Below are 27032 nucleotides of genomic sequence, written 5' to 3' on the forward strand. Positions count from 1 at the left end.
TGCTAAGTCACCCCCTTATGGTAAGAACTTTCAGTGACTTTACACCTCCACCCCTTACCTCTGCCCACCTGCTTGTGCCCCTAGGAGGAAAGCTTTCCTTCCATGCAAGCAACTGGGCCTTTTTTTACCAACGACCGATGGGTCCTCAACATAGTGTCCCAAGGATTCAAATTTTATTTCCACACACTGCCAACCCCAAAAGTGTTCCCAGATCTTCCCTCAAACCAGTGGGCAGAGGCCAAAAAGCAAGTCCTTTCCCTGCTGTCCATGAGGGCAATACAACATGTTCCTGCAGACCAGATAGGCCAAGGTTTCTATTCCAGACTCTTCCTGGTACCTTGAAAAGAGGGCACCGGTGCCCAATCCTTGATCTTGCCATTCTAAACACCTTTTTGGTTATACCAAGATTCAGAATACTCTCCCTCCAACTGCTTCTTCCTATGCTTTCCAAGGATGCTTGGTTAGCCACTTTAGACCTAAAAGAGGCCTACCTGCACATCTTAATCAGGGAATCTTATAGAAAATACATATGTTTCAGGGCAGGGTCTATGCACTTTCAGTTCCCTTTTCTTTGGCTTATCCACTGCTCCCAATGTTTTCACAAAATGCCTGGTTTCAGCCATTGCTTTTTGCAGACAAAGAAATATTCAAATTTACCCCTACTTAGACGATTGCCTGATTCAAGCAGACAGTCAGGAAAAGCTGTTACAGCACCTGACCTTTGTAAAGGACCTACTGACCTCTTTGGGGTATACTATCAATGAAAATAAATCAGAACTAGTTGCCACACAAAAAATTGTATTCCTGGGAGCAAGCCTGGACAAAGCATCCCAGATGGCATTCCTTACTCCAGAAAAACCAGCATACCTGATAGGCTACTTCTCTCAGCCAGCCACCAGAACCCATTTGTCCGCAAGGAAAATCCTGCAAGCTCTAGGATTCATGGCCTCCTGCTTTCTACTCATTTCTTATGCTAGACTGCATAATAGGAAACTAAAGTACCTATAAAGCCTTTGGTGTCAGCATTCTCAAAACTTGGAAACTATCATAACACTGATACCTTGTCTAAGGAAAGATTTTCTTTGGTGGGCAGCAGCATGCAACCACAACAAGGGACTTTCGTTCTCACAACCCCACGCCGCCTAGACCCTTACCACAGACGCATCAGACTATGCCTGGGGTGCACACATGGACGGGCAGGTGCATTCCGGGCCTTTGGAGCCCAAATCAAATACATCTGCACGTCATCCAAAAAGAGATGCTAGCTGTTCAGCGCGCACTGACAACTTTCAGACCCCTACTCTCCCCCGAGCCTCTACTGATCAAAACAGATAACACCACAGTGATGTGGTATATCAACAAGTAGGAAGGTACTCACTCTTATCCTCTCTGCAGTCTCGCCATTACCCTTTGGCACACTGCCTCGGACATGCCACTACACCTGCTAGCAGAGTTCCTGCCAGGTTCCCTAAACTCTCTGGCAGACAACTTCAGCAAAAACCTGCTAGACCCATACAAGTGGCAGCTAGACCACAGAACCTTCAACCTTGTAACTCAGAAATGCGGCACCCCGAAAGTGGACCTTTTTGCCTCCCACTCCAATCATCAGCTCAGCAAATTCTGCACCAGGGACCATTACAATAAGGCCTGGAAAGTGGATGCTTTATCCTTCCAGTAGGTAAACCTCTTTATCTATGCAGTTCCCCTCTACCACTCATTTCAAGTGTACTGCTCAAAATAATGGAGGATAAACCAAGGGCAATCCTGATTGCCCCAGACTGGCCACCCCAGCAATGGTACCTACCGCTGCACAGGCTGTCACCCATGCCACCATGGCACCTACCTCAGATCCCAACACTCCTGACCCAGAATTCATGCATCTCCATGTGCAGACACTCACCTGGCAGTCTGGCTTGTTCCCTGTCATCTCCTCAAGCTGCTAGCCTAAGCAAACAAGTCCTAGATGTTATACGTGAGGCCAGATGCCCCAGCACTAAAAAATCCTATGCTGACAAGTGGAAAAGGTTTTGCACCTGGATGCAGGCTAAGTGAGCCGGAATGGCACAGCCTTCCCTACCGCTCATCTTGGATTACCTAGCAGACCTACTACACAGGGTCTTTCCTTCTCTTCTATTAAAATTCATGCCTCTGCCATCTCTGCTCATTACAGCACAGAGCCACATCTCTTCTCACACCCTCACATCAACCAGTTCCTAAGAGGGGTAACAACTTAAGGCCTCCCAGAAGAGCCTTTTCCCCAGCTTGGGACCTTAACTTTGTGTTAGAAAAGCTCACCATATTGCCTCCTTTGAACCTGCAGCTTCAGCAGAGTTAAAATTCCTCTCTTGGAAGACAGCCTTGCGTCTGTCCATCACTTTAGCTAGAAGAGTATCAAAGCTGCAAGCACTCATGGCTGTAGAGCCCTTCATCATTTTCCATGCTGATAGGGTCTCCCTCAGGACTAATCTATCCTTCATGCCTAAAGTGGTGTCCAGTTTGGCTCTCAACCAATCCATTCATTTGTCCACCTTTTTCCCTAACGCACAAAACAAGGGGAAAGGATTCTGAACTCTCTAGATGTGCAGAGACAGCTCAGATTCTATCTGGATAGAACTAAATCCTTTAGAAAAACTGATCAATTGCTAGTCAGCTTAACAGCAGGTGCAGAGGGTAAGGGCGTGCTCTGGGGTGGTAGGTTGGCGTAATTGTTAAGGTGCTTACCTTAGAAACACAAGGTATATGGTTTGATTCTCACATGGGGTAATTGTCTTAGCTTAAAATGTCCCATCAGGGCAGTTAGCTTAGTACTAATCTATGAACCATATCCAAAGAAACAATCTCTAAATAGATAGCAGACTGCATCCATTTCTGCTACAAACAGCACGGCAAGCCGCCCTCAAGGGGGGTCAGGACACATTCCACCTGGGCAACCTCCACCTCTGCAGCTTTTCTCAGAGTGGTCCCCACCAGGCGCATCTTGGAGGCTGCAACATGGACTTCTGTTCACACCTTCACCAAGCATTACCACCTGCCTTTCTTCTCCAAATCCAGGGCAGGCTTTGCCACCACAGTGTTGCAGGGCATCCTAGCCAGCCCCCAGTCTTCTTGACTGCCTCCACTCTTTTCTACAGCTTTGGGTTTCAACCCCAATGTGATGACTGCAACAGTGAAACATGAAGAACATGGTACAATTGTGTACACTTACCATAAATTTAGATGTTCGAGTGTATTCACTGTTGCAGTCCTAGTTTCCCCCCTCCATCCCCCCTTGACTCTCTCTCTCTCTCTTCCCCTCTCCTTACAGGGAATTCTTTAGTATTTTCTTTCTTCTGGTGGTGTTCTTCCACCATATCCTTGCTCCCTATTTGGGGGCTCCTGACAGGATAAGAAAAACTGATGTAATAGTGTTGGCTGCCTGATTTTATACCACTGATTACCTGATGTCAGTCTTGGAGCCACAGCAACAGACGCAGAAATACTTAGCCTCTGGTATTCAGCCTGACTGTGGGCTACCCCTGGCAGGATAACCCAAATGTGATGACTGCAACAGTGAATACACTCTAACATCTACGTTTATGGTAAGTGTACACAACTGTACTTTTGGTAAGCAGTCCGCAGACCTCTTTAAAAACCTTCAAGAGAAAAGTAAAGAGCTTCAGGACATTAAGCACCTTCTGGTGTGCCCCATTCCTAAATATTACAGAAATTGCCCTGCTAAAACTACATTTGTCAGGAGGACCCCTTCCTCTGCTACTCCATCCTCTTCCAGATATAGAAGAGGAGCCAGGAGGCAGACCACCCACCACACAACCGAATCAGACAGCACTTTCATGACAGAAATGGCTCCAACAGTGCATTACTGCCTTGTCCACCTCCCCTTGTCAACCCACCTCATCCACTGGCCTGCCCCTTTGGAGAACTATCACCACAGACCACTGAGTCCTGGCAATAGTACAAGAAGGATATTTCCTCTCTTGGAAAGAAAAGCCCCATTACAAGGGGCATTCCATTTCCCCAGAGAAATGAACTACACTTTATTCCTTAGATCCTAAAAGATCTTCTGAACCATGGAAGTATAGAATCTGTCCCCCCAGGACAAGAAGGAAAGGGATTTCACTCAAGATTATTTCTGGTACCCAAAAAAGACGGCCAAAGCTGGACCTGTCCTTTTTCAATCTTTCTAAAAATTCCAAAACTGAGAATGTTATCCCTACAAACCCTTCTCCCACTACTGCCAGCCCAAGCATTTATGGCCAGTCTTGGATCTAAAAGAGGCCTACATTCATATCCCCAGAAAACCTTCTCACAGAAAATACTGCATTTTACTGGGCCCTGTTCTCACTTTCAATTTACAGTCTTGCCCTTTGGTTTATCTTCGCACCCAGGGTATTCACAAAATGCCTGGCCCCAGCAATAGCCTTTTGCAGAACCAAAGGTGTTCATATTTACCCCTGCCTAGACATCCTCGTTCTGGCAGAAGGAGAGGACACCCTACAAAACCATGTGCAGTTTATGTCCCTGCTACAAGACTTAAGGTTCACCTCCAACCTCCAACCTCCCAAACCATCCCTAACCCCTCAGGAGGACAGAATTTTTCTTGCTTGCAGGATCAGAACAGACCTGATGTGGGCATTCCCACCCCAGGAGAAAGTTCTCTCCCTCTGTACCCACTTCCAAGATCTGATCCAGGTTCAATAGATATCCGCAAGACAATTCTTAACTGTTCTGGACCTAATGGCAGCCACCATCCCTATGCTGCCTTTGGCCAGGATACATATAAGAAAACTTCAGTGGTATTTGAAAAATGTGTGGTCCCAACGCAAACACTTTCTAGAGTTTCAGATTCCGCTCTTGCCCTGCCTCCGCTCTTGCCCTGCCTCAAAGCAGAACTAAGGTGGTGGATACAACAAATCTAGTTGATTCCTGGCCGTCCATTTCACCCCCCCCCACTCCCACTCAGTTCATGCATACAGATAGGGGGGGTACCATGAAGGGCTTCAAGGTCCAGGAGACCTGGCAACGTACCCTTCAAAAAACGCACATCAATGTGAGGGAAATGACAGCAGTCCTTTTTGCCCTGAAAGCCTTTCCCCCCAATCCTACAACCAGGCCTCCTTCAAACCTACACAGACAATGGCACAGTCGTGTGATACTTCAACAAACAAGGAGGGACCAAGTCATATCTCCTTTGCTGGATAACAATCCAGATTTGGGATCTTGTCTCCAGAAACTTATCCCTGCAGGCAACATGCATCCCTTCCCAGGACAACCAACAAGCGGATGTTCTCAATAGATCATCCACTCTACAACACGAGTGGATGCTGAACAGGGAGATTTTTCTAGATATTGTCCACCGGTGGGGCATACCTCAGGTAGATTTGTTTGCCCCAGAATAGACAATTTAAGAAATTCTGCACCATTTTGTGGAAAGGATGATTTCTACATGAATTTTCACCCTTCCCTCTCATTCAAAAAGTCCTCCTGAAAATCAGGAAGGACAAACCAAACATCTTGCTTTTGACTCCCTACTGGCCAAGGCAGCACTGGTTCCCCTTACTACTATCAGTCGCCAAGGGCAATCACTGCAAGTTACTCAACAGACGGGAACACTTATCCTTGCTCACCTACAGATGTCATGTCCAACATTCTGGATGATAAACTTTTAATTCCCTTCATACATCACTATTCTGAGGACGTGCTTTCAGTCCTGAGGGAGGCCAGGAAACCTACTACAAGGAGATCCTACATGTCAAAATGGGAAAGATTTTCCAATTGATGTCTCCAGAGGCACAGGGATCCTTTTCTAGCGGATGTCCCTCTAGTCCTTGTGTTTGATCTTATCAAGGCTGGCCTTTCATACTCCTCACTGAAAGTCCACCTATCTGCAGTCTCTGCCTGCTTACCCCTAGAACCCCCCTTTACTAGCCAGGGTAGATGTTAAATTGTTCCTGAAAGGGATCTTGTACATCAGACCACCAAGTAAGCCCATCTGACCCCCTTGTGACTTTAACTTTATCCTAAAAAAACCTCTCACTGGCTCCATTCGAGCCAGCCAGCTCTGCAACACTTCAAGTGTGCACATGGAGGACTGTTCTGCTGGTGGCCCTTATTTCTGCTAGAAGGGTGTCAGAGTTCCAAGCTCACATGCCCTTCCCAACGTACACTATCTTCCACAAGGACAGAGTGACCCTGCGCACCAATCTTTCTTTCATGCCTAAAGTGGCAATGAACTGTCCTTAAGGGTACCTATCAAACCATCGACAACTTAAAATAACGAAACTGACTCCACCGACAACTGAAATAACCGACAGTTAAACGACGTTACAAGGTAAGGGGTGTAAATTCGCTACTCAAGCCTACCATGGTTTAAGAAGGGTGGCAGTGTCATGCAACCATGGTAGGCATGAGTAGCGGAGTTACATCCCTTACCTTGTAAACGTCCGTTTTTGCGCTGTCTGTTATTTCAGTTGTCGGTGGAGTCAGTTTCGTTATTTTAAGTTGTCGATGGTTTGATAGGTACCTGTCCTTAAACCAGTCCATTCTCCTGCCCACCTTCTTCCTCTCTCCAACTAATGACATAGAAAGGATACTCCATTCCCTGGACGTGCACGGATAACTGAGGTTTTACTTGGACAAAACCAAGTCCATCAGAAAATCCAACCAAATATTTGTATCCTTCCACCCCAGGGACTGGGAAAGTTAGTCTCCAAACCATCTGCTGCTGGATCAGAAAAGCTATCTGCTTCTGCTACTCCTACCATGGCAAGGACCTACTACCATGGCAAGGACCTACTTCAGGGTAAGAGCTCACTCTGCCAGATCCGTAGCATCCTTCTAAATCTTCCTCAAAGGCCTGGACATAATCTTCATTCTGGAGGCAGCCACCTGGTCCACTATGCATACCTTTACCAGACACTACAAATTGGACCATGTCTCCAGAGCCAGGGCAATGTTTGCTAGGGCAATCTTGCAGAGTTTTCTGGAATCAGCTTACCTCTACCTCCGTCCTAAGATGTGGCACTTATCCAGTCTAAGAATAGTGCAACATGGGAATAGAAGGACATAGAATAGTTGTGTAAAATCTTACCATAACCGTAGATGTCCTTCTCTTCCATGTTGCAGTATTCCTTCCCTCCCACCTATCCCTCTTCATCCCTATTGACCTGTCTAGTGGTCACTTTGGAGCACCCCTTAGACTACGGTCAGACTAGCCAGCAAATGGCACTTCACCCTTCTTGTTGACATAATTTGGCTTTCTGCTTGACTGTCCGACTGGGCAATTAAATTCTGAAGTTTGTGCATGCAAACGTCACATTTAAGGACCCTGGTTTATGGCCCCTACGTCTGACGTCCCATTCTCCTACAAGCTTAAGCTTTTGTATAGGAACACACATTCTGGTCGCCTGAGGTGGAGAATTCCAATCTAAGAATACTGAAACATGGAAGAGAAGGACATCTATGGTTTATGGTAAGATTTTACACAACTTGTTGTCTTTCGGCTTTTTCCGTATTCTTTCTTAATTATTTAATTGGTTGAATTGTTAATAGACTGTGATGAAGTAGTCTAAATAGAGGGGAGGTGTTGTTGAGAAGCTTATCTGACAAATTCCTTGGATGAGGATGAAAAATGCAGTGATCCATTTGAGCGTTTTATGCTGTTCTTTTTTTCTTTGAAGTGGACGTAATAAAATTGTTTTGCTGATTCTTGGGCTTTTTGTTGCTGTATATATTTGCCTGCACTTTCATAGTGTCTTATTGGATGTTGGCTTGAGTTGGCTTAGTGGTCTGGGCTCTTTGACACTGGTTTGTCCCGAGTGGTTTTAGTTGTTTTGTTTTATTTATAAAGACAGTAAAATTATTATTGCTAAAATATTTTGTAATATTTTGGAGCATTTCTCCCCAGGCCTCTGCTGAGAATGGGCTCATACCCAGTCAGACTTTCCTGGTAATCAAATGCTTATTAGCATTTCTGGGAGTTTGGTATCCGCTATAAACTGTTATACTCTTATTTTTACCTTGTGGAAGGTCAGGGAAGTAATAAAAATATTCAGCTAGCCTGCCTGTGAGTGTTTTTGTTGGCTAAACACTGATGTGAAGTGAGCCACTGTAATGCTGCAAAATATTTGGAGTTGTGACAAATACCCGTTTGAAAACCTTTGCTGATGGTGGTTTCAGTAGCTTCAGCTTCCCCTCTCCCCAACCCATAATCTTCGCATTCCTTAGGCCAGTTTTAACTGTATGAAGCAGAATGGTACTTTTGTATGTAGTAGCATTCTAACACTGCAGATACAAATCTGTGTATACTGTAGCAATGTTGAGGGAACAGTGAGTCTCTGGAAATGTGGAACATGAGTATTTATATACTATTTGTGTTCAGCACAGTGCTATCTATCTTGAGTGTATACCATTGTCTGTATGCTTTTTACTCACCTCGCTGTATTGCACACATGATCTTGTCGTATCCCAAAATATTGGGTTCTGTTTGAAGTTTTAGAACCTCATTTGCAAGGCCCAGAAAAGTGGACTACAGGTGAGAATCTGGGGGAATTTTACGAAATGCAAGGTTACGGTACCTCAGAGCATTCTCCTTATTCTGCTGTACAGTGATCTCAAAGAATGTATAGAAGTAGCAGGGGGTGTGAAGGGGTGTAAAGCCCCTCTTCATGAACAATACAAAAATGATTTTCCAAATGCTTTTTTTGAATTTTAATTTTTGTACATGCAGAAAACTTTGGGTCTTGCACTGTAGTAGTTAGACTAGGTACTTTATTAAAATGGTGACCATCAGTAGATTGTTTTCCTTTGCCATTTATAATTTTTTTTAAAAAAGAAGGGCATTCATCTTTACTTGAGAGATGAAAGTAGGTGGTGTTGAGAAGGTTACTTTTGAGACAAATTTCAGTGTTGGCACAAAATCGAGTCTGTTAAATGTGTGGTGTTAAAAGACTGGTAGAACATTTTCTCTCTTAGGTTTGTGTCAGTAATAAAGACTGACAGAACCCACTTTTACTGTTCATTACCAATACTCCAATGGCTGAGTTAAAATGTCAGTTTGCTAGTATAGCAATAACCCACGCCTGGGTGTGGGTAATGCGGGATTTACCCACGGTTGGCGTGGTTTGGTCCTGAGGGCGAAGCCCAAGGGACCAAACAAAGACAACCGTGGGTAAATCCCGCATTACCCACACCCAGAAGTGGGTTATTGCTATTATACTATGACATTATTTAAGAAAAGAAATAATTACTTTTCTTAAATAATGGCATTGTATAATGCCTCTTTGCTGCCCTTCCGCAGCTGTTTGGTATCCACGGCAGTTCTGATGTACTGCACATGCCTACGCAGTACATCAGAGCTGTGGCCAAAAGCAACGGAGAAAGCAAGATCTCCTTTACTTTTTACTGTTTCGCTATGTTAAATGGGTTTAACATAGCGAGACAGCTTTAAAATAAGCAACAGAGATGTCCGTTGCTTATTTTAAAGCTGTCTCGCTATGTTAAACCCATTTAACATAGCGAGACAGGTTTAAAAAAAAAAAAGCAATGGAGAATGCAAGATCTCTGTTGCTTTTTACACACTGTGTCGCTATGTTAAAGGAATTTAACATAGCGAGACAGCTTTAAAAAAAAAAGCAACGGAGATCTCCGTTGCTTTTTTTAAACCTGTGTCGCTATGTTAAACTCTTTTAACATAGCGAGACAGTGTTTTAAAAGAGACTTATACTAATGGAAAAAGTCCGGGCAACCGAACCTTTTTCCATTAGTATAAGTCGATTTCCAACGTGCACGCTGGCCAATCAGCGTGCACGTTTTGGAATATTAATGGGGGGTCATGGTATAATAGGCATTTTATAACAGGGCATTTTTGTACCTTCAGAGGTTAGTATTTCCGTTGCCTTTTGCTTCAAAGATTGCTTACATGTTCTTTTTTATTTGGTTTTAAAACGATAAACAAGCAAACTAATTATAAAGCAAGCAAATAGCTATTTACATAGGTTCACAGCTGATCAGTACATCAAAGTTTTACATCAACAATAATATTTTTCAAGCAAGTCTTTTAAGTTCAAGCCAAGGTTTATATGAATGTGTAATATTAGAAGTTGAAAATAAAAATAGAACCGGACAGCACAATAAACGGTGAATGCAATAACTGATTTAATACAAACTATTGAATCCAGTACAGGATGGCTGCATACCATTTTCAGCAGAAACCTTCTTCAGTGCAGCCAACAGTCATATAAACACCGAAAAAGTCAGGCCACCCATGCAATCACATAGTATATATTAACAAAATCAAACGCACGTCCCTCTCTCCCACCAATCAAAGTACATCATTAAGCCCAGTGGAAAATAAAGCCCCTAGTTTGATAATCCAAATACGTTCCTTTTTGTTTAAAATATATTACATCCCTTAATGCAAATACGATTGATAACAATAAATCTAAATGTTGCTGTAATATGTTGCAAAACATGTTTATATAAAGCGTTGGACATTCTTTTATTATGAATATCACTTAAATGTTCAGAAATATGGAAAACTTTTGCCATACGTGTGCACCACAGAGATATTTTTAATATTAGAAGTTCTCATCTTTATATTATGCAATTCACTACTGCAAACAAGTTTTGTCTTGCTAATAAATTCCGCACTCAAGGGGCAACTTTACTTTTCCAATTTTTAGTAACTACTTTTGTGGTTCTAGCAAGAATAGACCAAAAAAGAGGCACTTGGGGGGGTTTTGGAATTATCTCACTAATCGGAGCGTTAAATAAAACAAAATATTTATTTATATTACATTTATCTTACCATAACGACTGTGGTGGTGGTTTTGCTGCGGTAGAGTTGTTGCCTCACAGCAAGACGTCCTGTTCGATTCTCAGCTAAAGCATCTTCTGTGTGGAGACATGCGTGAATGGGCGTACTTTCATTGAAGGTTGTACGTCAGAGCTGGCAACTCGGTATGTAAAAATCTGCTGCCAGTCATTAGCGGACCGGAGTTCCACTGTGGCGACCCCTAACCGGGGAAAGCCGAAAGATGCAACAACATTTATCTGACCATAGAGCACGAATAGAGTTATCTTCAAGTGGGGTTGATATGTTCTTCACAGTACATTGATATGAAGGAATCCATCATTATTAAGTAGTTTTAGACTACCTGTTGTCTTATCTTAATTTTTTAGGTATGCTTCATTGCAGTATTGTTAATAAATCAATTAGTTAAGTTCAGAAAGTGCTTTTGTACTGTGTTTACCCCAGAATGCTTCCTTGTTAAATGAAGTCGCTCTGTACTCAGTTGGAAGGGAATGAACTTGGACGTGGGACTACAAGATGAAATTTGTTTGCTGCTGTTATCATTATCTGAGCTGTTCTGTCAGACAAGTTAAAATTTATTTGCTTCTCTTGATGGTTAACTGAAAAAAGTAGTAGTCTTATCTTATAGCCAAATTTCTTTTTCTTTTTCATATTACAGTGGGGCCGCCACACAGATGTCTTTGCACCGGATGAGAAAGAGAATTTTGACAGTACATTTTCTATCAACTGTACGCTTAAAAGACCATCTGATAAAGCTGATGACACAAATACAGAGCAAACTGCATTTGAACAAAACTGCTCTCATAAAGGAAGCATAGGTTTGAAACCTTTGACGTCATTAAGTTATACATGCAGCGATAATGGTAGTTCATGTCAGGAGGAGTCCATGGCTTCAGCTAGCTCGCAGAAGGTTTGTTCAGAACAGTCATTCAGAAATTTCCTGGCAAGCTTGAATATTTCGGGGCAGGAGATAAAATCTACAGATAAGAGGAAAACAGTAGATCATAGCGCTGTGAGTGAGCCAAAACAGACCTTCAACTATCAGTGTAACACTGAAAATTCAGCTGTGAAAAAAATTGACTTTAAAAATTTCCTTGCTGGTTTGAACTCTAGACGGCAGTCAACAGTAGGAAGTGAAATGATGGAAAAAGAAAATATATTTCCTTTAGAAAGAACTGAATTTTTTTCCAAAAGTGAGTCTACAGAAAGGCATCCTTTTTCTGAAAGAGTGTTTGGCTTTTCAAAAGATACCACTGGAGATATAACTAAAGTTTTTAAGGAGCAAGATGGCGAAATGGAATTAACACAGTGCCATACATCAAGTGTAAATGCTTTTCTCCCTACTGCTAGGGATGCACCTCAAGGACAGTTTGGACGTGGTGATGTTACATTGCTTTGCAGTGATGTTATGGACATAACATTAAATCAGGCAGAAAATAATCAAAATTCTAAAGCAATGCCCACCAGTAAAATGAAAAATGGACCTGAAGCAGTTGGCAATGGCATATCTAGCTTAAGAATATTAACTAATCCATGTTATTTGGAAGGAATTGCCAGCAATGGCCAGAGTCTGTATCGAATATCTTCAAAAGATAAGACTTTGGGTGAGGAGGATGTGGAGATCAACACCACTAGTATAACTAAAATATTTAAAGATAATGATGCTGAAATGGAAATAACACAGTGCCACACAGCAAATATTGATGAGCTTAGTGAGACGGATGGAAAAGAAAATAAATGTAGGTATGGTGATAATACTGTGTTGTGTGGGGATAATATGGACATGACATTTAATTGTGCAGACATTGTTTCTTTTTCTAAAACAAACACATGTAAAGCAACTTCATTAGATTATTCGTTGACTGTGAAGAGTGCCAATTACTCTGCCATCAGTGATGTAGGAAAATCAATTAATTCACACCCAATAAATCTTACAGTTGATAGCAAGCAAAGTTGCAGTTCTGGCACATTTTCTGAAAAAAAGAATTTAGGTGAAGAAGATGCAGGGATAACCACTGATGACTTAACTAAAGTGTTTAAGGGACAGGATGGTGATATGGAAATGACACAGTGCCATACAAATAAAGTCAGCACACATCTCAGTACTGTAGATGTTCAGCAGAAACCCTTGTCTCGTGGTGAGGTGACCATGCTATGTGGAGATGTTATGGACATTACACTTAATCGTACAGAAGATGTTTCGCTTTCTAAAATAAGTTTGTCTGGAACATCAGTGACTGAAATATGCAAAGATGCTGCTGGCAAGAAGGCAACAGGAAGAACGCAAACTAATGCTGTCCAGTTTGAAGTAAACTCTGCTGAAAGCAATCTGTTTTCTGCAAAGTTGTCTGAAAGTAGTAATGCATACAAAGGTATGGGTATTACTAACAATCATTCTATTGTAATAGACAATGGAATAAAAGAGAAAATTGGAAACCAAGGAAAAGCTATACTGATTTGCCAGAAATTGCCTTTGTCAGTCCTTTCGGAGCAAAAGGATAAAACTGCTGTTCTAAGAAATGAAAAGGAGGATGTTGATTTTAATCTGTGCCATGCTTCTGCAATAAAAATAAAACCAAAAGAAGCATGTGAAGTATCTGCTGCACAGCTGCAGAACTTCTTAGAACCAGCATCTTCCCCCCAAGAGGACACACATTCTCTTTCGGTAAAATATGGTTTTAAAAGGCAGGATGCATTATTGAGGGGAAATAAAACTGATGATCATAATGATTTAGATGCTGCTTGTAGTTTCGCTGGTATACATTGTGACACATCTATGGAACAGATGCACAAAACTGGAATTCCCATAGCCAGCTCCTTAGAGTCAGATTTTGCTATGAATATGTGCCATTCATCCTTTTTTAAAGAAAGAACGTTTTTAGGCTGTGATGATATGGACTTAACTAGAAGCCATACAGTGACTGTTGATGCTAGAAAACTTGAACTTGATTCAGCTAAAGGTTTAAATGATGGAGGGAAAATGGAACAAATAGCATCTTGCTCCAGAGGTTCAGTTCTTCCATGTGATAACACCATTGTTTTCCCAGCTGGAGAGCGAGATGACATGGAAATTACTAAAAGTCACACAGTGCCTATTGACAGTGATATGATTTTAGGATCCAGCAGTACAGATTTAACCAGAAGGAAAAGTGCAACTATTGATACTAGGGTTACTGGACTCAATTCAGATATAGGTTTAATGAATGCAGGAAAAGTTGGGCAGATAACACCCTTATCCAGAAATGTATCACTTCAATGTAATGATACCATTGTTTCTCCAAATAACAATGAAGATGACATGGAAATCACTAATTGCCCCTTAAAGGCGATCGACTGTCAGACATCTGGCCACAGATTAAAAAGTTTGGATAAATCAAAAGATTTGTTGATTTCATTCTCTCTCTCTCCTGTTGACAAAATGTTTTTGCTTCCAGGAGAGAGATCTGTTTTTCTAGATGAGAATACAGTGCCATCTGGCAGTCGCAATACTTCTCAGTATCATTTTGTGAAAGAGATGCACAGGACTTCTGAGTCTAATGCAACATTGCCTTCCAGTGACAAAACTGAAGCCTTGACTGAAGCGGAGTCTGATATGGAGTTCTCTAGGAGTCATGTAATGTTTGGTGGCAAGAGGGTTAATGAAGTAGCTTTGGGTGAAAATAACGTTGAAGACATGAAGGAAAATATTACCTTGAAAGGAAATTACTCCTCTTCCATGTATTATAATCAAGATAATTTAAATGTTACAAAAAGCTGCATTAATAAAGCCAATAATGACAGTAATTGGACTTCCAAAGGTTATATTTCTATGATTCCTTCTGCGGTAGATGTTAATAATGCAGAAGATAAAAGCTGTTCTCATCCTGCTGAGAAGACTGTAATTTTCAAGGATGATATGGAGGTAACAAAAAGCCATACTACTGTACTTGAGATTGTAAATACTGAGTTCATTTCAGCCGAAGGAATGAATGATGTGGTAAAACTGGGAAAAAGCTTTGCTCCTTCTAGAAGGTCACTCTCTGTAATTGATAAGACTATAATATTTCCGCTAGATAATCCAGATGATATGGAAATAACCAAAAGCCTCACAGTAACCATTGATAATCAGACTTGTAGTCAAGATGTTAAAAATTTGAAAGGGCCAAAAAACAGCACTATATCTTCAGAATCTATAGATTGTGCTTCATTTTCTGAAACTAAGGAAAATAGCACTTTTACAGGTATGGTTACTGTTAATACAGACTTAAATGTTACTTTGTGTTCCAGGCAGACTGCTTCACAGTGTGATAAAGGATTAAACAGTGTTAAGACCTTAGTAAACAAGTCATTGCTTCCCATTGGCACTGTTTCATCTATAGAAAACCAAGACAACATTGAAGTAACTATGAGCCATGCAGCTGCCATTGACAGAAAGAGCAATACGATATTTAGTGAAAAGCAAATACAGTCAGACATTGCAATAAATAATTTGCCATTAAAAGGAATTGATAAGTCTGTTTATTCTGATGACCAGGAGGCTATGGATGTAACTAGAAACCATATGGTTTTAATTAATGGCAGCTTTATGGATCAGTCTATTAAAGAGAAGGCTTCCATATTTTTTTCTGAAAGTGAAGCATTTGATGCCACTGTAAATTGTTCACATAATCCTAAAGTGAAGAGTACAGTCTTTTTAGAGGATGATGTGGTGGGTGCTACCAAAAGTCACAGTGCAGCCATTGGTAACATAAATCATAACATTTCAGATGAAGATTTAATGGATTCTGTAGAAACAGGAACTTGTGCTGCTGTTCCTCTCACCAAGAAGTTTGCCCCTTTGTATGAAAAGACCAAATTTCAAGCAAAATATGATGTGGAGATAAATAAAAGCCAGACAGTGCCCACTGACAGTGGGACTCTTAATCAAAAGTTTAAGCATTTCAGTGAGTCAAGAAAAAACATTCTAGAATGTGTGCCTCATGACAGTAATGAAAGAGAAGTTTTATTTGCAGAAGATGAAATAAAATCAGGCATTGCAGTCAGCAGTGATATTGCTACTTGCATAAATGTGGTTCCAGCTACCAGACTGAGAGAATTCCAGTCTCCTGAAAAGAGAGGCAGCAATACTGTGGTTTCTGTCAACAAAAATATGTCTTCAATAGAAGACCAGTATGACATGGAAATGACTAGCACTCTCACAGCGATGATTGATATTGTGGATACTAATGCAGATACAAGACCAAAGCAGGTATTGCTGAATGTCAAGGAACATGATTTGCTTTTAAAAGACAATGAACAGTCTTTGGTTTATGCTGATGATCCAGAGGCTATTGTATCAAGCATAAGTTATGCCGGTACAGTTTCAGGTAGTTTTATGGAGTCAAATCGGAATGGCGATATCTCCACATTTCCTTACACTAAGGGGGCAGAAAAAATAACAGATATGGGTCAAGTGTCTCACCTGGAAATGAAGAGTATGGTTTTTTCAGGAGATGATATGGACATAACTAGGAGCCATACTACAGCCATTGATCACATAAACCTAAATGCTTCAGGTGAAGGAGCAAAGGATACTATTAATACAGAACAATGTTCGCCCCTAAGAATGCCCTCTTTATTAAATGATAAATCCATAATTTTTGCATCAGATCTTCAGGATATGGAAATCACCAAATGTCATTCAGTGCCTATTGAGAGTCTGTCCATTAAGTTTAGTGATTTGAATGAGTCAAGAAAGGATCTAACTGCTTCAGTAAATTCTAACTCTAAAAGGCAAATACTGGCAGAAGATAAGAAGGCAAACTGTGCTATTACTATGGATTTCAATGCAAATCCATGTTTAGGGCAAAGAGTAATACAAGGTAGTAGTTTTACTGCAGAAAACTGCATTATTTCTGAAGACAGTGAAATTAAACTTTTCTCTGACAAAATTTCTTCAACAAAAGACCAAGATGAAATGGAAATGACTAGGAGTCATACAGTTGCCATTGACTTCAGAGAGTCTGATACTTGTTTAAGTCCAAAGCAGGTGAAATTAGTTATCAATAACAATTTGCCTTCAAAAGAAAAAAAGAACTCTGTGGCTAGTTCTGATACAGATATAACAAACTGCCCTGCTGTTGTAGTTTCTTCTAAATTTGTACACTTAAATGAAAAAGAGACTCAGTCCATGCATTCCTCTGAAGTGGAATCATGTAAACTAACTGTAAGTACTTTTGCTAGTGCTGAAGAAACAGGGGTTATCCTTTCAGATTATATAGACATATCCAATAACCAGATTGCTGCCAGTGAAAAAGAAAATATTTTGATGCTTCCCTCTGAAAAGGAATCAAATAGTGTAGCTAATGTAAGCACCTTTTCTTGTGCTATGGAAGAGCGAGATGTCTCCTCAGATGATATGGACATTACTAAAAGTCAGACTACAACCATTAATCATGTAGACTCGAGGCTTGTTTTAGGCAGCAGTACAGAGGATGTTGTTAAAATGGAAACCCATGTTTCTCTGCCCAGGACATCAGTTAGTTTACTTGATAAAGCCATATATTTTACACAAGATCATCAGGATGATATGGAAATCAATAAATGTTGTATCCTGCCTTCTAACAGGTTGAATGTTGGTCAAGAATTTAAATGTTTGAGTGAATCTGTAAAAAGCCTTTCTGTTTCAGTAAATGTGGATCCTGTAGGCAGAACAAGTAGTATTACTTCCAAACCTAATAAAATGTTACTTTCAGCTGACAAATGCTTATACCAAGATGACATGGAAATTCCTAAAAGCCACACAGTTGCCTTTGTTGTCAAAGATATTGATACAATTTCAAACAAGAAACAAACAGGGCTGCACATAAAAGAAAATGATTATGTATTAAATGCAAATAATACTTTTGCATGTTACAGTAACAAAGAGGCTCCCCAAAGGAAGGGAAGCCATGATCATATAGTTATGAGTCAGAATTACAAAGAAAGATTTTCCATGCCACTATGTAATATTACTGATGTTGATCTTTCTTATTCTGAAGAAAAAAATGTCTCAACCAGACATGACAGAGAGGAAGTGAAAAGGCCCACGGTAGCTATGGATGATACAAATTTTGGGGTCGCCACAGATGAAGGTAGTAAATGTACAGGAGGAACAGAAAAATGTGCATCATCGTTTCATGAATCTGTTCTGTTGGGTGAAAAGAGTGTGATTTATTCTACAGGACAGCAAGGTAGTATGGAAATGACTGAAAGCGTCACAGTTGCCATTGACAGTAAAACACTTAACCAAGGATTTGATACTTCAGGTGCTCCACAAAAGAACAAAGGTTCTTTTTGCCCCATTGATAGAACTGTCTTATTTCAGGAAGGTGAAAATATGGATATGACTACATACAGTAATGGTGTTATTGATACAGACTTTGTGTCCAGTCCTTCACATAGTTTACATCAGCATTATGCCATAAGAAGTTCTGTTCAGTTTGATTCTGATAAGTCATTGTCTGAGAAAGCAGTAGTTTGCACATTGGAGGATCATGGTGGTATGGAAATGACCCTGAATCACACTGGTTCAACAGTGCTTCCTTTTTTAGAAAAATTAAATGATGTGGTTAATTCTGGTTCTTTATCTGCTCATGGGGAAAAGACTGTACTCTTGGGTGATGACATGGATACAACAAAAAGTCATACTGTAATCATTGACCATTCCTTCACAGGTGGAGGAGCAAAGAATGTATTGAGTGGAAGAGTGTGTGACCCTATCTTGAGGAAGTCTAATCTTTTAGGTGATAAATCCATCATTTTCCAAGATCAAGATAGCATGGAGATAACAGGCAGTCACAAAGCTGATTTTGGCCAAGCCAGTCTTAGTTCAGAGTTCAAAGATTTGAACATGTCCAAAAAGCATTGTTTGGCTTCCGTATCTACTGGGCATGATAACAGAATTGCTTCACATTATATTGAAGAAAATAGTGACCCAACACCCACAAGTAATATTAAAGTAGGTTTGGGTACTTTGCCAAGTTCCAGCCAGAGTGTATTAGGGACTGACAGTTTTAGTGCAGAAAACTTGGTTTCTACTTTGTCTGCTAAGCAGTTATATTCCAGTAAAGAGCAATGTGAACTTGAGGTCACTAAGATTATTGCAGCTGTTGACTGCATTAAAGATAACAGACTGCTCAGCCAAAAGGAGACTTTGTGTAGTGTCAATGAAAGTAGTTTAACAGTAAAAGAAAGTGAACATTCACAGACGTATATAAATAACCTAGGGACTCCGTATATACGTAATATATTGACGGATGTGACTCAAGATAAATTGCTGGAGATGACTGACAGAGAGGCATCCACTGGAATATCCAGTGGTTCTACTAATAAATATAATTTGTCATCTGAAGAGAAGACAGTTGCCTTAGTGGAGGATATGGATACAACTAAAAGCCATACTGCAGTCCTTGAAGACCTACAATATGGGTTTGTTTTAAGCAAAGAAACAAAAACTAAGTCAAGTGAAGGCACTGTAATTTTCCCAACAGATAGTCAAGATGATATGGAAATCACTAGAAGTCATACTTTGACCATTGAGAGACCTATGTTAGGCCAAGAAATTAAAAATGCAGGTAAGCTAAGAAAACGTACATCAGCATTACTATATGAGGATTTTGTTGATAGAAACACCTTGTGTCAAGAAGACGAAGAAAATATGGATTTGACAAGGTGCACTGATAGTATTGCAGATATGGTGCCAAGTGCCAGTCAGTGTATGACACAGCATCTTGTTAAAACACTGAATAAAATGCCTGATGAGAAAGCATTGTTTCCTGCTGATAAAACTATTATATTTGAATCAGAAGAACAGGATAAGATGGAATTGACTGTAAGTCATACAGCTGCTATTGAATTTAAAAACGCTGAGAGGGCACTAAGCCAAAGTCAAGCATGGGCAGACCTCAAAGAAAATAAGTTGCTGTCAGCAGAACATGTTATTAGTAACACTAATGTAGATTTTGCAAAGAGTGACTCTGATGTAAACAGTGGCAGCCTCACAAATCATTCCTGTGTTGAGAGAGTGTATACAGTCCCTAGTAGAGAAGAATCTCACAATGCAGTTGAAGTGGAGACTTTATATTGCGGAGATAGTGACACTGTAAAGTTTACAAGGAATAAGAATATCACGAAAAGTCATTGTGCAGTTTCTGAAGACTTAAATCAGGACATTGTTTCACGTGAAGATGTAGCAAAACTGGGACAATATAATTCCATCACCAGGAAATCAATCATCCCATGTGATAAGACCATTCTTTTCCCAGCTGATACTCAAGGTGATATAGAAGTCACTACAAGCCACACAACAGCTGCTGACACTCAGTTTGTTTGCCAAAGTATTGAACGTGTGAGTATGTCAAAAAAAAGCATTTTAGGTTCAGTGTCTGTAAGTACTGATAGAACAGTATTGTTCCCAGATGATGAGGGAAACATGGACTTGACAAATTGTGCTACTGTTGGCATTACAGGCAAAAGTGTGGAAAGCACTGCCCAAAATAAATCACAGTCTTCCATTACTGAAAAATTAAGCAGTAACATCTGTGCATCCAATAAGTCGCTACTTGCCATTGACAGATCAGTTGCATATACAACAGAAGAGAAAAATGTCATAGAAATGACAAGGAGCATCTCAGAGGCCATTAATATCATGTTGCCTGACATAAAAGAAAATGCCATTCCACCAGAGGGGAGAAAAGCTGTGGATCATTTTGATTTCCATAATGCCGAATATCTGACTGAAAACCATGCATGTGTATCAAGATACAAATTAAGGGATGTGACTTTTAAAGAGGGGATATCTTTGATCTCAGGAGAATCCAAAAACATAGCTACTTTGGACATTTTGTCTAATCTTGAGGAAAAACCCTGTGTCACATCAGAAAAATATAATTCAGTAATGTCAGAAAACCACTCTGCAGCCACTGTTGTCAGAAACTGTGGCTTAACTGTAAGTCATGATTCAAAGGATACAGGAGAGGTAAAGTCTAGCTTGCATTGTAAAGCATCATCTCTTCCCAGTGACACAGCTCTAATATTCTCAATAGAAAAGGGTGATATGGAACTCACTGAAACTTGTATACATGTTGACAGTCCAGCTTGTCACCAGAAAAATGGACATTTGAGTAAACCAAGTAAAAGTGTTTCATCTTTTGGTTGTAGATTTCCTGTTGATGAAACAGTTGTGTTTCAGGAAGATATGGACCAAAACCGTAATGCTATCAGTTTTGGAAGTATGAATGCATCACATGCAACGATACCTCTTACAAGTGAGTGTGCAGAAAAAACATTTTGTGCTTTTGCATTAGAAAATAAAGTTAGTTGTGTTTCAACTACCAGTGAGAAAAATATTCTGTGTCCTGTAGATGAGAATTACATGGAGGAGACCAAAAAACACACAGTTACTGTAAGTTGTGAGGTACCTGAAAGAACAGTATATCCAAATCAGAATACTTCAAACATAAAAACGAGGATATTTTGTAGTAATAACTTAAAAGCTGCTGCTTCCACTAGTAGAACGGTAGACAAGTCTTTGAGCGATATGAGCATTGCACAAAGTAATGCCGATGTTCCAGAAGCCACAAATGCTTTATGTACTGAGAAAAAAAAGTCTGCTCATGTTACTGATCTGTTGTATAACCAAAGTTATGTGGTGTTATCTGATAAAGATTTGAGCACAGCTAAAAAAGATTCTGGACTTTTTGTGCTCGAAAGTGTATTGAGAAATGATGCACTTGAACAACCTTTTGATGACTTCAGTGGAAGCAAAGGTATTGCAGATAATGGAGCAATGGACATAACTGTGAATCCTATGTCATCTTTAAAACTAGCATATATCAATCAAGAATTGGCTACCCCTTTCAGAGAAAACACAGTAGTGTCAATAAATGCTGAGATGGAAATACCTGAAAGCCCTGCTGTCACTACTGGTAGTGCAGCTGTAAATACAATGGATTATGATAACCATGCAGCAGTTGACATGAGTGTGGGGTTCACTTTCCCTGCTTCTGGTAATTGCATGGAGACCCCAATGACGGAGGCTACAGAAGAAATGGAGGTAAACAAAGCATGCAGTTTGTCACCAACAAATTTCAGTTTTACCAGTTCAGAGTTGCAGAGCGACATACCCCTTGGCAGGATATGTCATGACAAAATTACTGCTGCTGAAGAACAGTTTCTTCCTTTGTTTCAGGATGATGGAGCTGCTTCTGGCAGTTGTACATTAGAGAAACAGAACATGAAGTCCTCTAAGCTCCCAGGAAATAAAGTTAGAAGTGTTGATTCACAGTCATGTTTGTCAACAGCCGAGAGTCATGGCAATGATGAGCTGTACAGCTCGCAGAATGCTACAGGTAGTACGAAAATAAGTCCGGGTTTATGTTGTGAAAGTATACATGTATCCAGTTTGATCAGCCAAACCAAGACAGAATGTGTTTCTGAGTGTACAGCAGTTTCAGAACAAAATGTAAGGTGTAGTGAACTCAGAAAATCTGAAACAGTGGGACTTCCTAGCAAACATACTTCACTGGTGGAATGTTCAGGCTTACAGAACTGTACTGAACATAATTCTCCCTCTTTCCCTAGTAAGAAGTTAACTAAAATGAATTATTTACCAGAATATATGATAAATTATAGCAGTGAAGCTCCTCAGAAAAGTCATACCAGTGTTAAAATAACATCTGTGGATTTACAAAATGAAACTGTTTCAGAGTTTGCAGTACAGAAGCAGTGCAGTTATACTGGTCAGTTCAATGAGAATAATGGTTGCACTGTGGCTGTTCTAACTTGTGACTCCTCTTCTGCACAAAGATATGTACCTAAATTACCACATAATACTCAAATAAAGGATGAGCAGCATTCTAATGGTACAGAACGGATGAAGAACGACTGCATTTCTTCATGCACAAAAGTGATCTCTACTGAATCTACATCTGCCACTATTGAGCAGTGCAAAACAGATTTAGAAACTCAAGCTGGAAAGTGTAACATTTTTCCTTCCCATTTGAAAGCAACACTCAGTAGTAGTAAACCTCAAATTAAAAGACTACCTCTTGGAGTTTTCCTACCAAAATTACCTGAAAAAAAGAAATGTGTAGATGCAGCAGTACTTGAATCCTCATTGACAAAAACTGTAGACCCAAGGCTTTCTCAAGGCACTTTTTCTTCATGTAGACCATCCGCTGCAGAATCCATTTTTAAATCTAAGGAGCTACAAGAATCTGAGTTGATGCAATATATAACTGAAGAAATACCACCAGATTGTGCTGAAGACATGGATTCTATGTCAGGTGTTGATTATGAGATTTCTGAAGGAAGCTGTGAAAAACAAACCGTAGATATCTTGCTACAGGAGATGAAAAAAGCAAATGAGGACAAAAATGCTACTATAAAACAGAATAAAAAACGGCAGCGTTCAGAAGATTATGAGGAAGACCTGAATGTAGAAAAAAAATGCAGATTTGTTAAAAATTGTAAAGATGCTTCGACCACTCAAATGCAGGTTAGTCAAGATAACTCTCCAATGTAGTAACATTTGAAATAATTGTCTTTTTCATTTCATGAGTGTGTTAATGTGAACTGGGTGTTTTCTGTATATTACATTTTTATCATTCAAGCAGAAATGGTTATTGGAATTAGAACAGCTGAGACCACAAGGAGAAGGAGAGGTGGTGGCCAGCACAAGATAATGATCGTACGTGTCTGGTGGTGTAGGCTAGTAACTTTATACTTTACATTTTTAACTGCCTTCCATTTTCCTTGCCATATTGAACCTAAATAAAAACATATTTTGCCCACAATAAGATCCCTTGCACAGTAGTCCTGCGCATGCTCTGCTGTGTTTTGTGTTCAGAGTCTCAGAATAGGAGCAGCCTCTGTAATTTTGTTTGATAGTCAAGATTTTCCAGTGGTGTCATCATTGTAGTTTAGTCCCATTTTTACAAATATTTGGGCTATCTCATTAACATTAGTCCCTGTGACCAAATCAGAGACAGTTACATTGCCAAGTGGCTAGTTTGTTATAATCAGCCTTTCTTTTTTTCTTTGTATTCTGTCTCACTGCTTTATAATTAGTGTTCTGAATCCTTGTCTTCATTATTTAGATTTTTTTTCTTTATCTTTTTCCTGTGTAGCCATTAACCACATATTCTCTATTGGCTCTTTCCTTCCTACTGATTCTAAATATCAGAAAGATGGCAAATGTCTGGGATCATGGAGGGGTTATCCATTTTCTAAGTGCTTCTATCTCTTCCCTTTTAGGTGGAAGTTGCAGTGCAATGGCCAGATGTAATGTGATCCTATCTCGCCTACATTCTGTACTGATGGGTTCGGAGCTGATCCTCGGCTACGACTCGGCACGCTATACTATAGAATGAAGTCTCTTATTGGCTGAGCTATCCCACATCCCAGGATGCACCACCACTGCTTCCCCAGATCTCGTTTGCCGCTTCTACAGCGAAGACGTGGTCTCGGACTTGGCTGAGCTAAGTGCTTGTTTCTTTAAAAAGTTTCTGTCAGAAATTTTTTGCTAACCTACCCAAAAGCTGTTTTAACAGCTATTCGTTGTGGTGTGACTGTGAGATTGTGTTTTTTGTGGTAAATTGTCTTAGTTTGAGGGAAAGGATCCCGTTTAAGTTAGAGGGGCCTTGCCCTTGCGCTTTGTTGAAGCTTTAGTGCGAGTCTTTCTTCAGTGTTCCCGTTTGAGTTAGAGGGGCGGAACGGTCTGCCTCGATGCCTCCAGCCTCGACTCCTCTGTCTTCGGAACCGAAGGCTAGAGCTTCGAGAGGCGGGTCACCTTCATCGGCTCCACTGTCTTCGGAGCCGATGAGAGTTGCCCGCTCAGACTCTTCCCCTTCGGCGCCAAAGTCCTCTTCGGCTCCGAGGGAAATTGCAATGGTTGTGGAGTCTCCCTCGGCACCGATATTTATCGAGACTATTCGGAGCAGGTCCCCCAGTCCTTTGGAACCGGTGGAGAAGTCGACTCGAACCCGTTCGATCTCTTCTCGGTCTTCGAGAATGTCAGATTCGGACATAGACAGGGAACCTCAAAGGCTGTTTCAGTCTTCGGTCTTCCAAAAGTAGGTTTCGGCTCCAGCCCAGTCGGCTCCGGAGCCGGTTGCCCACCCTGTTGTCTTGGTTCATCCTCCAACAGCCTCGGCACCGTTGGAGCCGGTGCTGGTGGAGCCGGTGGAGGTTTTCGGGTCGGTTCCGACCCTTGCTCCAACCCCGCCCTTCAGGTCGGAGTTCGGTACACGGACCTCCTCTGTCGGCCCCGGGGGTGACGCTTCGGGACCGATGTTTTCTATTCTGAGCCTCCCTCTCAGTGCGTGGGCTGCGGGAGTGCCGTCTACTGTTGTGGCCTCGGGGGTTGGACCTTCCCAGGACTCTGGGGGTCCCGCCTTCAGGGCCATGAGGAGTGCTTTGGCCAAATCTTCTTTGGCCACCTCCACCGTCACCTTCCCTTGGCACGGAGACTAGTTCCTTTGTAGTCCCCCTGTCTCAAGACAGCAGAGCCCTGGGGCCTGAGGCCACCCCCATCGGGGGTTCCCTCCTTCCTGAAGGTCCCTCCAAAGCGTCTTCGGAGGAACCTCCAAGGAAGAGACAGTGCAAGAGGAAGCACGTCGACTCCCCTGACGAGTCTCTCACCTCGGACACCGACCTCGATGATGCGGAAGGGTCTCCCAAGTCGTCCTCGGATGATGTCTCCTTTGTGGACATCTTAGAGATCCTCAAACAACGAGGTGACTGGCAGTCCAAACCCCCTTCCGCTGAGGAGTCTGTATTCCTCAAGGCCTTCAGGGCTAAGCCGTCCGCCTCCTGGGTGTCTCCACCCTTCGATGAGCTTCTGGATTTGATCTCTCAAAGGGCGTGGGAACATCCGGATTCTGTGGAACCGGTGCCAGCTCGCCCCAATAAATTTCTCTCAGCACCCCCTGAAAAGGATTTTCTCTCCAAAGGTGTGGCTGTAGATGCCCTGGTGGTGGCATCTGCTACCCAACAGGATGTGGCAGAGGCTTCAACGTCCGTCCATCCTCCTAATAAAGAGTCTAGGAGCATGGATCGGTACGGGAAGCGCACCCTTACTTCAGCAACCTTTACTTTAAGGTCTCTGAATTATTTGACGCACTTCACCAGACTTCAGAGGGATCTGGTCAAGGAACTTTCAGATACCCTCTCAGGTAACTTACCTGAGCAGTTGGCCCAGACGGTTAACTCTCAGCTGGCTACCCTATCATCGCTATCAAACTCGTCCATGAGGCTCATTTCATATGCAGCCGAGGCAGTAGAGCGAGGAACAGGCGTTGCTCTACGGAGACAAGCCTGGCTCCGCCTGTGTCATTTTGCGGAGGCCTTTAAGTCTTCCTTTGCCGACGCTCCCTTTGATGGGTCCTCTCTGTTTGGACCCAAGGTAAAGGACACCTTGACTCGCTGTGAACAAGAGGGTAAGACTTTAACTGCCGTAGGGGCACGGTTTTCCACTCCCTTCAGGCCTTATCCCAAGGCTAGAAGAAGGGGGAAAATGTGGTTCCGTAAATCTCAAAAGCCTTACTCTCCACAGCAGAGCGATCCCCCTTCTAGAGGCAGAGGAGGGGGAAATTTTTCAGGAAGATGCCGTCCCAGAGGCGGCGGAGGCCCCCGCAACACTGGAGACCGCGAGTCCTTTCGTGGCTCCTCAACCTTCCAGCATCCCTGAAGGATTGCCCGACTGTGCAGCTCCGGAGCCAGTCAGGGGTCGTTTTTCGAAGCACCTAAAGGCATGGGGAGAGTATCACTCAGGACCGATGGGTGCTCCGAATCATCGCCGGAGGTTACACCATCCCCTTTTCTCAACCCCCTCCATCCCAAAAAATCCCGGACCCGGCACCCAGTCAACGGGATCTTGCAGCCAACGAAATATCAAAGCTGCTTCAAAAAGGAGTCATCCAACCGGTCCCCGCAGGCCAGACCGGATTAGGGACTTACTCAAGATTCTTTTTGGTGCCAAAAAAGACCGGGGACTTGAGGCCCATTTTGGATCTCAGCAAGCTAAAATCGATCAGTGAAGAAGTCCAAGTTCCAGATGTTCACCTTGCAATCCATTCTCCCGCTGCTGGAGAAAGGTGTTTGGATGTGCTCCATAGATCTCAAGGACGCCTATTATCACATCCTGATAGATCAGGCGTCCAGGAGACACTTGCGCTTCAGCCTGGGAGACAGTCATTTCCAGTTTCGTGCACTGCCCTTTGGT

The 27032-nt window shown here is 41.7% G+C and overlaps 1 protein-coding gene across 1 annotated transcript in view; it reads left to right on the forward strand.

Annotated features, from left to right (window-relative positions):
- Positions 1-27032, forward strand: part of LOC122803858 — a 1735734-nt gene that overhangs the window by 908722 nt on the left and 799980 nt on the right. Inside the window, exon 10 of the mRNA XM_044073540.1 lies at positions 11469-23306. Within this exon, the coding sequence (XP_043929475.1) occupies positions 11469-23306 (11838 nt within the window). The remainder of the gene's footprint in view (positions 1-11468; positions 23307-27032) is intronic.

This window comes from Protopterus annectens, chromosome 6.part0 (assembly GCF_019279795.1).
Source record: "Protopterus annectens isolate FY-2018-M chromosome 6.part0, PAN1.0, whole genome shotgun sequence".
Classification (NCBI taxonomy): domain Eukaryota; kingdom Metazoa; phylum Chordata; order Ceratodontiformes; family Protopteridae; genus Protopterus; species Protopterus annectens.